The sequence below is a fragment of the Selaginella moellendorffii genome, unplaced genomic scaffold (genome assembly GCF_000143415.4).
Source record: "Selaginella moellendorffii unplaced genomic scaffold, v1.0 SELMOscaffold_42, whole genome shotgun sequence".
NCBI classification, from domain to species: Eukaryota; Viridiplantae; Streptophyta; class Lycopodiopsida; order Selaginellales; family Selaginellaceae; genus Selaginella; species Selaginella moellendorffii.
In genome coordinates, this window is record NW_003314303.1 from 580,922 (window position 1) to 595,353 (window position 14,432).

The 14,432-nt window shown below is 45.2% G+C and overlaps 2 protein-coding genes across 4 annotated transcripts; both read right to left on the bottom strand.

Annotated features, from left to right (window-relative positions):
• Positions 1 to 6,085: 6,085 nt before the first annotated feature.
• LOC9635499 (probable C-terminal domain small phosphatase) lies at positions 6,086 to 6,751 on the bottom strand. The gene has a single exon (XM_002979740.2). It carries the CDS (start codon positions 6,749 to 6,751, stop codon positions 6,086 to 6,088), a length of 666 nt encoding a protein of 221 aa, XP_002979786.2.
• An 8-nt stretch (positions 6,752 to 6,759) lies between these two features.
• LOC9635874 (glutathione S-transferase U19) lies at positions 6,760 to 9,966 on the bottom strand. Of its 3 annotated transcripts, XM_024684814.1 has the most exons (3): positions 9,898 to 9,966; positions 7,257 to 7,543; positions 6,760 to 7,201 (listed from the first exon to the last, which is right to left on the bottom strand). In XM_024684814.1, the coding sequence occupies exons 1-3, from the start codon at positions 9,932 to 9,934 to the stop codon at positions 6,845 to 6,847; spliced, it is 681 nt and encodes a 226-aa protein (XP_024540582.1). In that variant the 5' UTR covers positions 9,935 to 9,966; the 3' UTR covers positions 6,760 to 6,844. The 3 variants fall into 3 exon arrangements, with proteins under 3 accessions (XP_024540582.1, XP_002979787.1, XP_024540584.1); XM_002979741.2 differs by lacking the exon at positions 9,898 to 9,966 and having other exon boundaries at positions 7,257 to 7,669; XM_024684816.1 differs by lacking the exons at positions 6,760 to 7,201; positions 7,257 to 7,543 and adding an exon at positions 9,051 to 9,554 and having other exon boundaries at positions 9,611 to 9,966.
• Positions 9,967 to 14,432: the final 4,466 nt, after the last annotated feature.

A 14,432-nucleotide genomic window follows, 5' to 3' on the forward strand; every position in this document is an offset into this window, starting at 1 on the left:
CTAGCAACGAAATGCAGTTCAATGTATTGTATGCTATGCAAAAAGTTTTAAGAAAATACATGAACATATTGTGTAAAGACTTCATCATGATAATCCTTGAACTATGTGTTATGGTGAAATGAGCATTTCTTTGTTGAGTTGTAGCTAACGTAAATCACATTGCTGGTAGCAAATTATAAGACCCCCATGAAAAGAAGAAAGAATTGAAAATGATGATTGAAGAGATACCACGGTGATGTGTGATGATATGGAGAGGCCGAGCAAGCATTTCTGGATTGCCAGCTTTCCCAACTCTGAGAATTTAAAAGATGATGTCTTAAAGGTGTGTTTACTGACCCAATTAAACATTAGCCTAGTAATCCCTTTTCACTTTTTTGGTTCAGCTCCATGTGAGTTCTTTTCCATTTTGCTTCTCAAAAATTACCCCCAACAGTGACCATCATGATGAGAAGTAATCTCTTCTTAGTCTGCTGGTGCACTTCTTGATCTGAGAAATCATCAGATCATTTCTGCCACTGATGATCCAGAAATCATCAAATCACCCAGCCACATTTGATGATTTCTCCAAGCTCTTGGGAAGGTGGTATTGATCATGTTCTGGATGCATCCCTACCCGACTCATCCTACGCTGTGCACGCTCTTGACTAGACATGTTTTTTTGGGTTTGTTAGTGCCCATCTGGAGGCATAAAACCAAAGGGACCAAGTACCTGAGCAGGAGGTATGAAGGCTGGAGCTTATTGGGAGTATGTGACCGTCAGGAAGAACTTGTTCATGACCAGTTCACTCTCGTGTACCAACACCCCCAGCACAAGACGAAGAACACCCCATGCATCATTATAAACCTTTGTTAGCCATTGATTACGTTATAAAATTTAATTTCAACCATTAAAAAATTATATATTGAGAATATTCTCAAGCAGCTAAAATAATTACTGATAATTAGGTTTTCTCAAGAAAATTGAATCTAGCACAATTTCATGCTAATAGTGAACTTTATATATGTTTATAAACAAAAGGTAATTATAGTAGTTTAGTGATAATTGTTTGGATTTTTTGGTATTAATATTATTAATTCCTTATTCTATTATTTTTTCTTTTTTTTATAGTGTTTTAAATATTAAAGATGCCAGAAATCAATTTATGACTGTCAATTAAAAAATGATACTATGTTTCCATGTTAGGAATTTCCTACAAAAATCTCTTGACCTATACATCTATCAAGATCCCATTGAATCCCATTCTCTTGAGTAGGTTTTTTCATATTTTATGTTTGTTGGATCTAGAGTGATAAAGATAGATTCTACTTTGCTTGTTTGTCATCACCTCCATTCCCATTCATGGTTTACATCTTTGCATGGTTATTTCATACTTGTTATCTCATACAAAATGTTTGATTGCAGGAAATATTACAATAATGCACAAGTGATCTCTATACAATGAGATCTAGAATGATGTGTTTGGGACACCTTTAGGTGTGAGCTGTTTGACCATACAGAAGTGGCAATAGAAACACAATAATGTTATGCCATTCTTTTGAACAAGCTCTCACTTATAGATGAGATATATGATATGAGGATGGCTATGAGGGTGGATGCACTTACACTAGAGGAACTAACACTAATGGATAATGATTTGTGTTAGATTAGATGGAAAGGGTGTAGATTGACAAGATGATGGACTTTCTACATGAATGCAAAGACAACTTCATTGACTTATTCTAGATGGTTAATGACTTAAGCACACACCACACATGGGTAGCCTCTCTTGGGGGAATAAGGGGTGCTCCCCCCAACACTCACTCAAACATGAAAAAATGCTTTAATGCTCTCCACAAATGCCCCTTTTTTACCCTTATGGGGCAAAAGTTTTATATAAAGAGGATGGGAAATATTCCAGAAATTAAAATACTCTCCCTCTCTCTTATACACTCTTTAAGAGGTTGAGTGTGGCTGGTGGATTGCACTAGATCTAAACACACAAAAACCCTCTAAAGAGTATAAAGTGTACTCTATTGCTAATACCAAGTGTTGGTAACTATGTTAACTACTAGAAACTCTGGAAAAGAAAGTGGAAAAAGAAAGAAAAGAGGTAAGTGTGAAGTGTGAAAATAGAGGGGAAAACTTAATGGGAAGTGTGAAGAAGTTAAATTAAACTTTAATGTGAAAGAAGAAGTGAAAAAGAGAAAAACAAAAGTGGAAGAAAGCCCAAATCATGTGTTCTTCAGGGGGGGGGGGGGGATAATGGGGGGTTTCAAATGTATAATAGAGATAGTGGTTGGAATATATGTCTGACTAAGACATTAATTTGGCTTTTGTTGGGTTATGTCGCTTTTTATTCTACATTCAACTTAGGTCTAAGCCCAAGCTCCACACTGCATAATCGGTGGGGTACCTTTTTCTTCACATTAAGCCACCAGTATGCCGAAATCATGCTAGACACCGTCTGACACTATTTTGCATGTAAGTGCTAGATACAAGGAGCTGGTGCTTATAGGATTGAGAGTTTACCAGACTCTTATTTCATAGTGCAAAGGCTTTGGAGTTCAGCTCCAAATTCAAGTGCACTATAATGATTTATAAAATAGAATTAAATATATATTGAAATCTTAATAAGCATAATTTACTTCCTTGAGGTTAGAGGCAACTCACAAAATCCTCTGAGCTGGCATTTGAAGAAATGATGTTCTTCAATAGCAAACATCAACCTACTAAAGTCACATACTGCTTTTATCATGGAACTGTTACATGTTGTACAATCAATCCCAATACCATCTAGTGAGTAGGTCTTTTATATTTTTATCTAATTTTTAAACTTTCTTATTTTTCAAATTATGATGTGGAACTATTATGCCTTTTGTAGAAACACATGAAATGAGTTTTGTGATAATGAGTGTATAACATACATTTTTCCTAGGTACAATAGTTCCATTGACATTATACCTAGCTTTGTAGATAAGCAAATCCATAACATGTTTCCTAGATACAAATATTAAACTCTATTAGTGATGCAAATTTTGTTTAAACTCTATTATGAAATATATACTCACCTTTTCAGGCTTGCCTTGAACACCTCTAATATTGACCATAATAGGATCCATGATACACTTAGAAGAGAATAACTTAAAATAAACTTCTATTACTCACATTAGAAGCATATATATCATTTAATAGGATGAAGATAATATGGCTAACTTTGAGCATAAGTGCTTCTGAGAAGAGGAACACATCATGCACATGGTCATTGATGAGAAAATTCCAATCCTTGACTTTCCCATTAATATTTGAAAGATCGTCTAGAAAGTCAAAGAGAATGAAGTTTACAACTAGGAGCAAGGTGTAAAACATAAATCCTTAAATCCCAAAGTGGAGCCAAAAGTGATTTGGGTGGCAGTGGCTAAAATAGAAGTCTAACAAGGATAATATATTTGGATAAAAATCTCTGATTTAGAAAGTCAAGAGTAAGAGTGGAAATCCTAAAAAAGTGCTTGAGAAACAAGTATGAAACAATTAATAAGTGAAAAAAGACAAAAAAATGATTGATATGTGGCAAATGTTATGACACATAAAAGTGTCAAAATTAGACCCAATATGGAGTTTGAGACCAAATCTGAGATGAAGACTGAAATGGGGTCCAAGATGGACCTTGAGATCTGATTCGAGATGGAGTCCAAAACCTAGTCTAAGATGGAGTTTGAAATTGGGTCTAAAATAGAATCCAAAATGAAGTCCCAAATCAAATCCAAAATCGAGTTCAAGATTGAAACTAAGACCGAAACCAATTGGAGTTGGTACTATTTCATTAGGAATATCCTAGGAGCAAGCTTCCTCAAGAAACTAAAACAAGACTTGGAGAAAATGGAATGTTAAGAGAACTTGTGATGGTGGTCCAAAGCAAAACATGCAAGGATGCTAGACCAAGGCACAAAGTTTTATTGGTGCCACAACTTTGTCTAAGGAGAGGTGCACCCTCCTATCAAAGCGATGCTGCTAGGGAATCACAGCAAAGAAACTGCAATGTTGGAAAACTAACTATCCAACCAAGTAACTAGGAAAATTCTCCAATCATGAATTTATGTGACCAAAGTTAAAATCAGTTGCTCTGTCTACTGCTGTAAATGAGTAGGGCTTGACTTACAATAACGCCGTTAGTAACCCTAAAAAGATTCGTTTTCAATATTCTTAAAGTTCGTGAATGCTAGGGCTATGGATGAAGTCGCTCGCGTGGAAGCAACTCCTGCCGCTCTCCAGAGGGTAAGAAGTGGGGTTTCAGGCAGTCCTTTCCTCAGGTCGATCGTGCGCAAGATGGAAGTCGCAACAGCGAGCAGGGCGTCTCCGAGAGTCGTCCTCCCGCAGCACTGGCAAGAGGAGATGGTTCGCGTGGAGCCGACTCGTATCAATCCCGTCCAGGCCGACCCAGAGAAAGCATGGCGGGCATCCGCGGACGTGTTTGAGGAGTGGATCGTCGACGTCGAGGACGCGAGCTGGAAGGAGTTCGTCCAGACCCCGCTGCCCGAGCTCCCTGAGCTAGTGATCCGCACGTACTCCAACGTTTCGCCACCGCCGCTCGCCGAGCTCTGCCCGCTCGACTTTGAGATGCGCTGCTGGTGGTCGTTTCATGGAGAGATGGACGAGTGGATCCAGCAGCAGCCGGACGATTTGCCAGCTCCAGATGCTTGTCCGCTGGGACATTTTCGGTGGATCGCACTGAATTGCGGGCATAGGTCCGGGCAAATCCAGACCACTTCACTAGCGGCCTTGTGCTGCTACCCCGATGCGATGGTCAGAGCAGATCCTGGGATTCCCTCTCTGCCGGATTGCAGGAAGATGTGTCTCGTTGGTGTCATGGCGATGAATCTCGATGAGAAGAACAGCAGCCTGGAGATTCAAGCTGCGAGGCTCTACTCGTACATGTTGCTCACCGGCTCGTACTTCGGGATTCTGTCCTCCTACTTCAAAACTTTTGCTTGCAAGAGGCTGCCGGGGTTGGATGGGTGCTTGTGGATCTCACCTCCGCTGCTCTACAACAGCGGCGACACGCTCAAAGCTTGCGGATTTGTGGCATGGCAGGCACAGAACTTCTGCGAAGCTAGAGCAGTGCCAGTTCCTCCCGATCTCCAGGTTCCTTTCACAAGGACGGGGCCTCGAGCGTTTGATCGTGTGCCGATTCTTGCGAGGCTTCGAAAGCTGGCCAAGGAGCAGGGTGTTGCAAACATGGACGAGCTTGTGGAGAAGCTTTCGTGGTGGGACGATCTACAAGCCCTGAGCGAGCCTGGTATCTTCTCACACAACGCAGAAAAGGGGCGGATCCTGGTGTCTGCCGAGTACCATGGGAGGCTTGTGCTTGTCAAGTTCAGGGACTTGACGCAAAGCGAGTGTTTGGATACAGACTTTTACCTTAGGAGGTTCCTTCGTGAGGTGGATGTTTACATGCGGCTTCGGGATTTGCAGGGCGATGCCATTGCTGAGATGTTCGAGTATGGTTTCGTGCGTGGCGCCGCCATTTGCTTCGTTGTCCTCACATACTGTGGCAGCTTCTCGAAAATGGTTCCTTTGTATGGCAAGCGCTTCAAATCGTTAAACGACGATGGTGGCACCTTCGATGCGGGAGCTGAGTATGATGTGATCATGTCCCTCCTGCAAAAGGTTCATGCTCAGGGCGTCCACTTTGCTGGTAAGCCGGACTGGACGCGCATGTATGGCCAAGCTAGCCGATTTTTCTTGGTTGGAATGGCAGGGGGCCATCTGGGAGTCAGCGATGCTGCCAAGGCTAAGGATGTTGAGTTTTTGCGTGCTTCTTTGTTACCAGTATAGAAGAAATCCGGGATACAAATTTTTATCGAGCTTAGATAGGAGATAGTTTATGGTTTTCACTGAATTTCTGGGTTGGAGAACAGGTTGACGTCTGTTGGAATTCCTTATGATGCATTTTAGAGACTGTAATTTAAGAAGAATAGAATTGTATTTAAGAGTTTCTAATCAATTGCTTTCATAGAAAAAAAATGGTAGAACGACATAGCATAGCTGTGAGAAACTTGATTTTATATTCCAGAAAGAATTATAGAGGAGTGCCAAAATTTTATGATCTCAAAAGATTTTACAGATCTTCCTGTATCTCTTTGTTTTGGCGATGTCAAGGGCCCGTGTCAAATCCTCCGCCTTAGCAAATGTCTCCAGGAAAAACCCAATATCCTTGAGATGTGAATACTTCCGCCCCTTCCTGTTCTTGAAAGCCGGGATGGGGATTCCATTCCTGGGCTGCAAGGAAAAGGAGTGGGGATTGTCGTCCACGATCACCACACGCTTCAAGTCGCGACCCAAGCGCGACAAGTCTTTGATCATTGTTTCCCCTCCGTCGCAAGAAACACACGAATCCCGGTACAGGCGGTGAGTGATCAATCCCTCTGGGTCGAGCTTGTCCAGAATCTTGTCTGCATAGTATTGCATCGCTGCGGTAAACACAACTATCTCGTAGAGCTTCGCCATGTCTCGCAGGAACTCGTCCACGCCGGGCCGCTTAGCCACCATGTAGCGCTCCAGTGGCACAACTTTCCCGCTGAAGAGCCTGAGCGTTGCTTTCCCCTCTCGGGCATGGATGAGGGTGTTGTCCATGTCCAAAACCAACGTTGGCTTGTTTGGATCCAGAGGTGGCGGTAGAATACATGTAGTAAACTCACCCTTCGTTTTCACCTTCTTGGGCTCTGGCATAAGATCTAGTGTCTGAAAATCCCAATCTCCATGCTCGCGCTTCATTTTCGACAGAACGAAAGAGATAGCCCTAGAGGTGGCCTTTTAGTGAACGAACTAATACATTGAAAACCTTAAACTCGCTATCGATTTGATCGCTCACTTTCTCGCAAAGCGAGCCTGGATAAACTCTTTGAGCTTCTCGATCTGCGGCAGTGCCGCTTTGGCCGAGGGATGCTCGGCCACGGCCCCGAAGAGTTTGTGGAGACGTGGGCATTGCTCCGGGCTCGCGGGCTTCAAGCCCATCACTTGCTCAACCCCTGGGATCAACACCGAATAGGGAGCCAGCATCACATCCAAGAACGACATGCTCGCGCCGCCAAAGAAGGGGCCATCTTCCTCACTGCCCAGCTCCGCCAGAGCTCCCTCGAGAAGCATACAGTTTTGGATGAACTCCTCGTTCACGGCAGCGCCACCGTCGCTGCTGCGCATGAATCGTGCCAAGGAGTCGAAAATCTGTGTGATCAATAAAGGAAGAAATAGCAGCAGATTTATCGAAGAAACCCCATACCTTCTTGTCAATGAAATCGGTCCAGAAGCGGTGCTTTGCGCGGAGGAATGCGTCCTGAGGCAAGAGTGGGCTTGTTTCGGGCCAGACCTCGTCGATGTACTGGACGATGATCACCGATTCGGGGACGGGCTTGCCCTTGTGGATGAGAACCGGGATCTTCTTGTGAACTGGATTGGACTCGAGCAGGAGCTTACTCTTGTTACCCAAATCCTGGGGGAGATCTTCGTGCTCGATGCCCTTGAGCAACAGTGCAAGCTTGGCTCGCATGGAAAAGGGGCTGGCCCAAACTGTGAGCAGTGTTACAGAAGCCATAACTGGAAGACTCAGAAGAAAAATTGGAAATGCAACTGGAGTGAGGTTTGACTGAATGAAGGGATAACATGGATGGAGTGCGTCCAAGGCTCCTCTTGAAGAGAACGCAAACGTAAAAAAAGTCCAGTCAAAGAAATTAGAAATCCAGAGGTAGAACAAGACCAGGGCTTGATTGTGCATCTGCTGGATGCGGCATTGGAATTTGAGGGTGATGATGACTCGATGGAAGAGAGTACTCGAGAGTCAAAATATCTTCAAAGAACAGAACCTCTAGTAATCCCATGCCTCAGGCTGGCGCCGGTGGGCTAGTAGCCGGAGGAAGCAGTGCGATCTCGACCCGATGAGAATAGTGGCTGATGCGGGAGCTGAATAGCTTCAGGCCTTCCATGGATCCGGAAAAGAAGATCTCTTAGAACGTGATCGATCCAATGAGTGGGTAGTGTGATTGTTTCTAGCAGAAAAAATAAGAAACTCCTTTTAGCACGTATCCTCTTCGTCATCCTCGTCTATCTCCATCAAACATGAACTCCTGTTAGGCTCGGATGGATCTTTGGACACTAACACCTAGTTTGCGTACAGTTCATGAAATCACTATAATTCTCTTTCTCTTGCTGGAGAGGTTTGCCCCGAGTGTCAAGGGCAGAGCTGAGAATCTGGGATGGCAGATTTATTGACACGCCTCCGTTGAGTAGGATCTAAGGAATGCGTTTAATTCTTTCAGGCTTCTCTCCAACACGCAATTCATTGAGAATGTGAGTCATTTCTTTCCCTTTCCTGCTGTGACGTGTTTGAAAGGTGCAGGAAGATGAAACCTTGACTCCCCAGAAAGAAAAGGACGGAGAATCGCCTTGTGTGGAGAGCTACAAGGGTGGTATTGTTCCTCGTTACAAGGAGGCTGTCACTACTGCATGGAATGGCATCTAAAGCTTTCTCGAAGTCAAGTAAGATCTCTTAAAAATCTTTGAAGTTACCTGTTAGTAGAGAGAACTTTCTCTTATCAGGAAGCGAGGCCCAGTTTGCCTTATAAGAGTGAGGAGTTCATGCGTGATCTTGCCAGGTTTCGTTCATTCTCATTAACTTTAGTTTCTCGGAAATCATCAAACTTAATTCATCAAAATTGCATCCATGATCATGGGCCAGCCTCTTTTTCCTTGCACTGTTGCTCAAAGGTCGCAGGATCTGGGCAAGATCCTCCTCGACTCCAATCTCGGTTCTTATCCACAAGGGCAAAAATCATCGTCATCGACTAGGTCTGGCCCGGAGAATCTCTATTCTTGCAATCGATTAAGGACATAGATTTCGGATATTCTTGTACGAAAATGACTTTCTTACCAAAGTTGTTTAGTACTTGTCCACTAGATTTTGTTGGCGATGATCTTTGGAAGGAAAACATTTAGATTATATGACATTCTATATCTCGATGAGCTCCTTTCGTGGATGATGGTCAAGTTATGCGCACTGGGTGACACAGGAAGAGCCGTGTGGGAAGCAGAAAAGCTAGCTTCAAATCTTTTTGTTATCTCGAGCTAGCGATATGACCGTTTCTCGAGGAAGGCAAAGCAAGCAACGCTAATGTAAGATTATCATAGACAACTTGGAACGGTCAATAACAAGAGAGCTTTTCATCGCTCACTTGCTCCCATAGCGAGCCTGGATATACTCCTTGAGCTTGTCGATCGGCGGCAGCGCCACTTTGGCCGAGGGATGCTCGGCCACGGCCCCGAAGAGTTTGTGGAGACGCGGGCATTGCTCCCGGCTCGCGGGCTTCAAGCCCATCACTTGCTCAACCCCTGGGATCAACACCGCATAGGGAGCCAGCATCACATCCAAGAACGACATGCTCCCGCCGCCAAAGAAGGGGCCCTCTTCCTCATCGCCCAGCTCCGCCAGAGCTCCCTCGAGAAGCAAACAGTTTTGGATGAACTCCTCGTTCACGGCAGCGCCACCGTCGCTGCTGCGCACGAATCGTCCCAAGGAGTCGAGAATCTGTGTGATCGATGAAGTAAGAAATAGCAGCAGATTTATCGAAGAAAAACCCATACCTTCTTGTCAATGAAATCGGTCCAGAAGCGGTGCTTTGCGCGGAGGAATGCGTCCTGAGGCAAGAGTGGGCTTGTTTCGGGCCAGACCTCGTCGATGTAGTGGACGATGATCGCCGATTCGGAGACGGGCTTGCCCTTGTGGATGAGAACCGGGGTCTTCTTGTGAACTGGATTGGACTCGAGCAGGAGCTTACTCTTGTTATCCAAATCCTGGGGGAGATCTTCGTGCTCGATGCCCTTGAGCAACAGTGCAAACTTGGCTCGCATGGAAAAGGGGCTGGCCCAAACTGTGAGCAGTGTTACATCTTGACCGTGAGAAGCCATGACTGGATGGAAAATTGAGAAGAAAAGTTAGAAATGCGAATGGACTGAGGTTTAATTGAAGGAAGGGTCGCCTTTTATAACATGGAGTGCCTCCCACGCGGCTCCCCGACCAATTGCCAAGAAGGCAGACGAGAAGGCATTTGGTATTTTCCAAATAAGAATTAAACTTCCAGCAATGGAAATAATACTGTTTTTAATTTTTTTTGGAAAAGCATGACGTTATATTTATGAAACGACTTATGGTGTATGTGCCACAACGTTTGACCTTTCTGCTGGAGCATTCTTACGTCTGTGAATTTTATCTGATGATGATCTGACCCAAAAGATTGATATCCCAATCAACTGTCACCCAATGTCTCGCTTCACCTGAGTGCTTTATCTGCGAAACAACAATGTTTCTACTATTAGTCTCTTTTTTTCTGGCAAACCAGAGTATGTTCCACAAACCATGAACATTGGAAGCGATTGCAATACTTGTCCTATTGCTCTCATTTGTGTGTTCATTTGGAGGTCTGCCATTTTGTGCTCTTTAGAACATCTCTAGAGAGATCACAGGTTGGGCAATGACCATTTGCCAAGTTTCAAATCACAGAAAAACACTAAATAAAAAGTGCACCAAATCTAAGATGTTTGCTTCAAGAGATGGCTAACCTCTCCTAGCTCCCACACCAAGCCCCCATGCAACTTAGCTCACCCAAGTTCAAGACAAGGGAATTGCTTGTTTGAATCCAAAAGCTCAGAAACGAGAAAAGAAAATGGAACTTCAAACTCTATTGAAAAATCCAAATCCAACCAGGTGCAAAAGAACAACAGCTGCAAAAGAACGGGCCTTTGTCCACATTGCCCAGCTTCACTAGTGCTCCCTCTAGAACCTCGTAGTTCTCAATAAACTTATCATTCTTGGTTGTCTTCACACATGAATCACCAAAAGCTGTAGGATAGATTATATGAAGGATTTGGCACTTTGGAGAGAAAGCCTTCTTGTTGATGAAATCAGTCCAAAATGGTGCCATGTATGGTGTGCAATTTGTAAAAGGGTGTGTGTTATTGTGGTATATTTCACTCACAATACAATGTCCATGTGGCAATTTTCTATTGGTTCCGCATTAAATGTCATTTGGATGCCTCATGGATGCTGGCTGATGGGTCAATGATATCCCCATAATATGAACAATGTGTTATACATAGATGCCACATATCATCAAGTTTGACCCCATGACATGGGGATTCATCAGGTCATAGGGTTTAGGAGACACTTCCTTGCCTTAGCACTTTGCTTTAGTGCTTTATTATTCAACATATTTCTTGGTAGCAGATGTGGAAAGTAACTTGGTTTGCTAATGATTGGTTTCAAATGTTTTTGTGAGCAATGTTGGAAGTGGCTTTGATTTACTACTCAATTGCTTTCTATGACTTTCAAGTTCTTACCATGAGTATAGTTCCCTCCCTAGTTTACTTCAATTTTGTGTCACTGAAACTTTTTCTTCTTCTTTCTTGGAAGACGTGGAGGAAGACGAGGTGGATGGCCTTTCATCCAATTTTAGTGATTCGGACTGTGGTTCTAGTATAGATAGTGACAATGATGCTCTCTTAGAGGTTTGCTTAGTTTCTAACCTTCTAGATTCATGATTTGCATGTTTCTAAGCCTTCTATAATTTTTTGCAATTGAGGGGATTTAGTAGTCCAGCTGCATTTGGCACTTGGATGCACTTGAAGCTCCTCGAGACTAAGACTACTGCTTACCTCGCATGCTATCTTAGAATTTCCAAGCTAACACTGTACAAATATATGCGGCTTGTCGATCCAAATTGGAGAGGTGTATATTACAGAGTACCACCCAAAGAGGTACTTCATCATGTTTGAACTAACAATGCCATGAATCGAGGTGGCACAAATTGGGGGATTATTAATTCCTGATCTAGTTATAGAACTGGAGGATACCAGTTTAGCCGACGCTAAATTCGTCAGGCCTTAGCCACTCACAATCCAAGTAGGCTAGAACAGAGGTACATAACAAGGATTTGATGACGGATTTACAGGAACGAGGAGGCTTATGCACTTTGCCATATGGATTGTGAGTATTCTTTCATTTCTACTTTTTTGTCAGAACATGTGGTAACATGTTTATTATATGTAAGGAACCAACTCCCCGAGTTGTTGTAAGCTAAAGGATCCCTGAAAGCATGACCGAAATAATAAAGAGTTCATCGAATGGGACCGAGTCTGAGATCAAGTCTGAGACTGACTCTAAGACCGAGTTCGAGATAGAGTCTAAGATTGAGTCCGAGGCCGACTCCAAGACCGAGTTTGAGGCCGAGCTCGAGACCGAGTTCGAGACAGAGTCTAAGATCCGAGATCGGGTCCGAGACCGAGTCTGAGGTCGAGTCCAAGGTTGAGTCCGAGATCAGGTCCGAGGTCAAGTCCGAGATTGAGTCCGAGTCCGAGATTGGGTCCAAGATCGAGTCTGAGATCAAGTCTGAGATCAAGTCCGAGACCGAGTCCGAGTACTAATACAGGTCGAGGGGTGAAAGCCCAAAGCGTGAGTCTTCCAAGGGGGAGGGGCTGTGGGGGGTTCCAAAAGTATAGTAGGGATAGTGAGGTCTAGGAACCAATCTTGAAGGAACTTTCCAGTGATGCTTCCAAACTGACTTGAGGTTGAGACTGGGGCCAAGGGGCTTTGGGTGGGAGTGAGCATGGACTTGGTGTGAGACACAAAATCCCTAGGCCCCAAAGTGGAGCCGGAAAGGGTGCCACATGGTAGTGGCCGAAACGAAAGCCCAAACGAGTGTAACACATTTGGACTAAAAGCTCTGACTTGGAAGGTCGAGAGCGGGAGTGGAACTCCCAACAAAGTGCTCAAGGAGCGAGCACGAAGCGAGCAATAAGCAACGCTCTAAAAAGGGACCCAAAAAGGACCAACACATGACACGTGGAAGTGTCCGAGATGGAGTCCGAGATGGACCCGAGATGGAGTCCGAGATGGAGTCTGAGGTGGACCAAGACGGAGTCTGAGATGGACCCGAGATGGAGTCCGAGATGGACCCGAGATGGAGTCCGAGATGGAGTCTGAGGTGGACCGAGACGGAGTCCGTGATGGACCCGAGATGGAGTCCGAGATGGACCGAGATGGAGTCCGAGATGGACCGAGACAGAGCCCGAGATGGAGTCCGAGATGGAGTCCGAGAAGGACCCGAGATGGAGTCCGAGGTCGAGACCGAGACTGGGACCGAGACCGAGACCGAGACCGAGACCGAGACCGGGACCGAGACCGGGACCGAGACCGGGACCGAGGCCAAGGCTGAGACCGAGCCCGAGCCCGAGTCCGAGTCCGAGTCCGAGTCCGAGTTCGAGTCCGAGTCCGCATTCGAGTCTGAGCCCGAGTTCGAGTCTGAGAGGGTGAAAGCCCAAAGCGTTCGTCTCCCAGACCCTAGGGGGTTTGGTGAGCTCCAAAAGTATAGTGAGGGGGAGGACTGCAGTGGAGCCAGTTTGGCTAGAAAAGGCCAGTTTGGCCCAGGAAGGCCAGACCCAGTGTTGGGTGATGAGCTGACCACTGGGAAGTCCAAGACTAGAGTGAACATGAACCGACAAGCGGGATAGCTTGGTGAAGTGTTCAAGAGCCGGCTTTAGTTCCCCCGGGAGATCGACTGGCCGATGCTCCCAGTCCAAGTGTGGGTGGCACTACCTACTTGGATACCAGGTGTGGCTCAACGGAACCTCGCTCTAAGCCCATGCCTAGAGCACCTAAAGGCGAAAGGTGGGGAGAGTACCCAGGTGGCTTGCGTAAGGCCACAGTGTTCCGAAATGTTGTCCCAAAGGCCCAGACTGTGGAAAGGAAGAGGAGCAGTCCTCTGGGGTAGTGACCAAGGACACAGTCGTGTGGTGAGGAAGTCCCAGAGGACCATGGGACCTAATGGTCGGGCCGGTGGGCCTCGATTCAGTGGTAGTGTTGGTGAACACGGCCGTGGGCAGAAAGGGACTTGGTGGGGACCAGAAAAGAAATATTGGGGAAGGCTATTCCCCTTGTCGGTGGGCATCCTAAGGATGCTAAGGAGTGGATCTGGGATGACCACTCATGGATGGTTGGCCCAGTCTTGGAGAGACAAGATTGTGTTGCAAGTGGTATTGGACTACCAATGCAGCAAAGGTGATTGGGAATAGCCTTAGCGTAACAGGCTGCTATGTCAGTGGTACCTTTGAGTGTCGGTCATGGGATCGGACACGTGGAGCACTTGGACTAGGTGCAAGGGTTGAGTGGCATGGATGCCATTCTTGGGGCTAGCAAGTCCCAAGTCCTGAATTGGACTTATGGAGGTTGTGAATGAGACTCCTCCAAGTGGTTAGAGGTGTGGTTAAGTGACTAAAATAGAATGGAAAAATTAGTCGCTTACAACTTGGTATCGGAGTTGTTCCTTAGTCCGACTTTTATTGGTGCTCAAGTATATCACCATTGATGTTGGCATTGGAAGGTCCTAGGAGGGGGCCTATCCTTGAGGAGTAG

Excerpts from the sequence above, each read along its gene's own strand:
- LOC9635499 (XM_002979740.2), bottom strand. The coding sequence starts at position 6,751 with ATGAAGCGCGAGCATGGAGATTGGGATTTTCAGACACTAGATCTTATG.
- LOC9635874 (XM_024684814.1), bottom strand. The coding sequence starts at position 9,934 with ATGGCTTCTCACGGTCAAGATGTAACACTGCTCACAG. Across the intron at positions 7,544-9,897 it reads AGATGTAACACTGCTCACAG|TTTGGGCCAGCCCCTTTTCC; the intron begins TTTGGGCCAGCC and ends CACTGCTCACAG. Across the intron at positions 7,202-7,256 it reads CCGATTTCATTGACAAGAAG|ATTTTCGACTCCTTGGCACG; the intron begins GTATGGGGTTTC and ends TTGATCACACAG.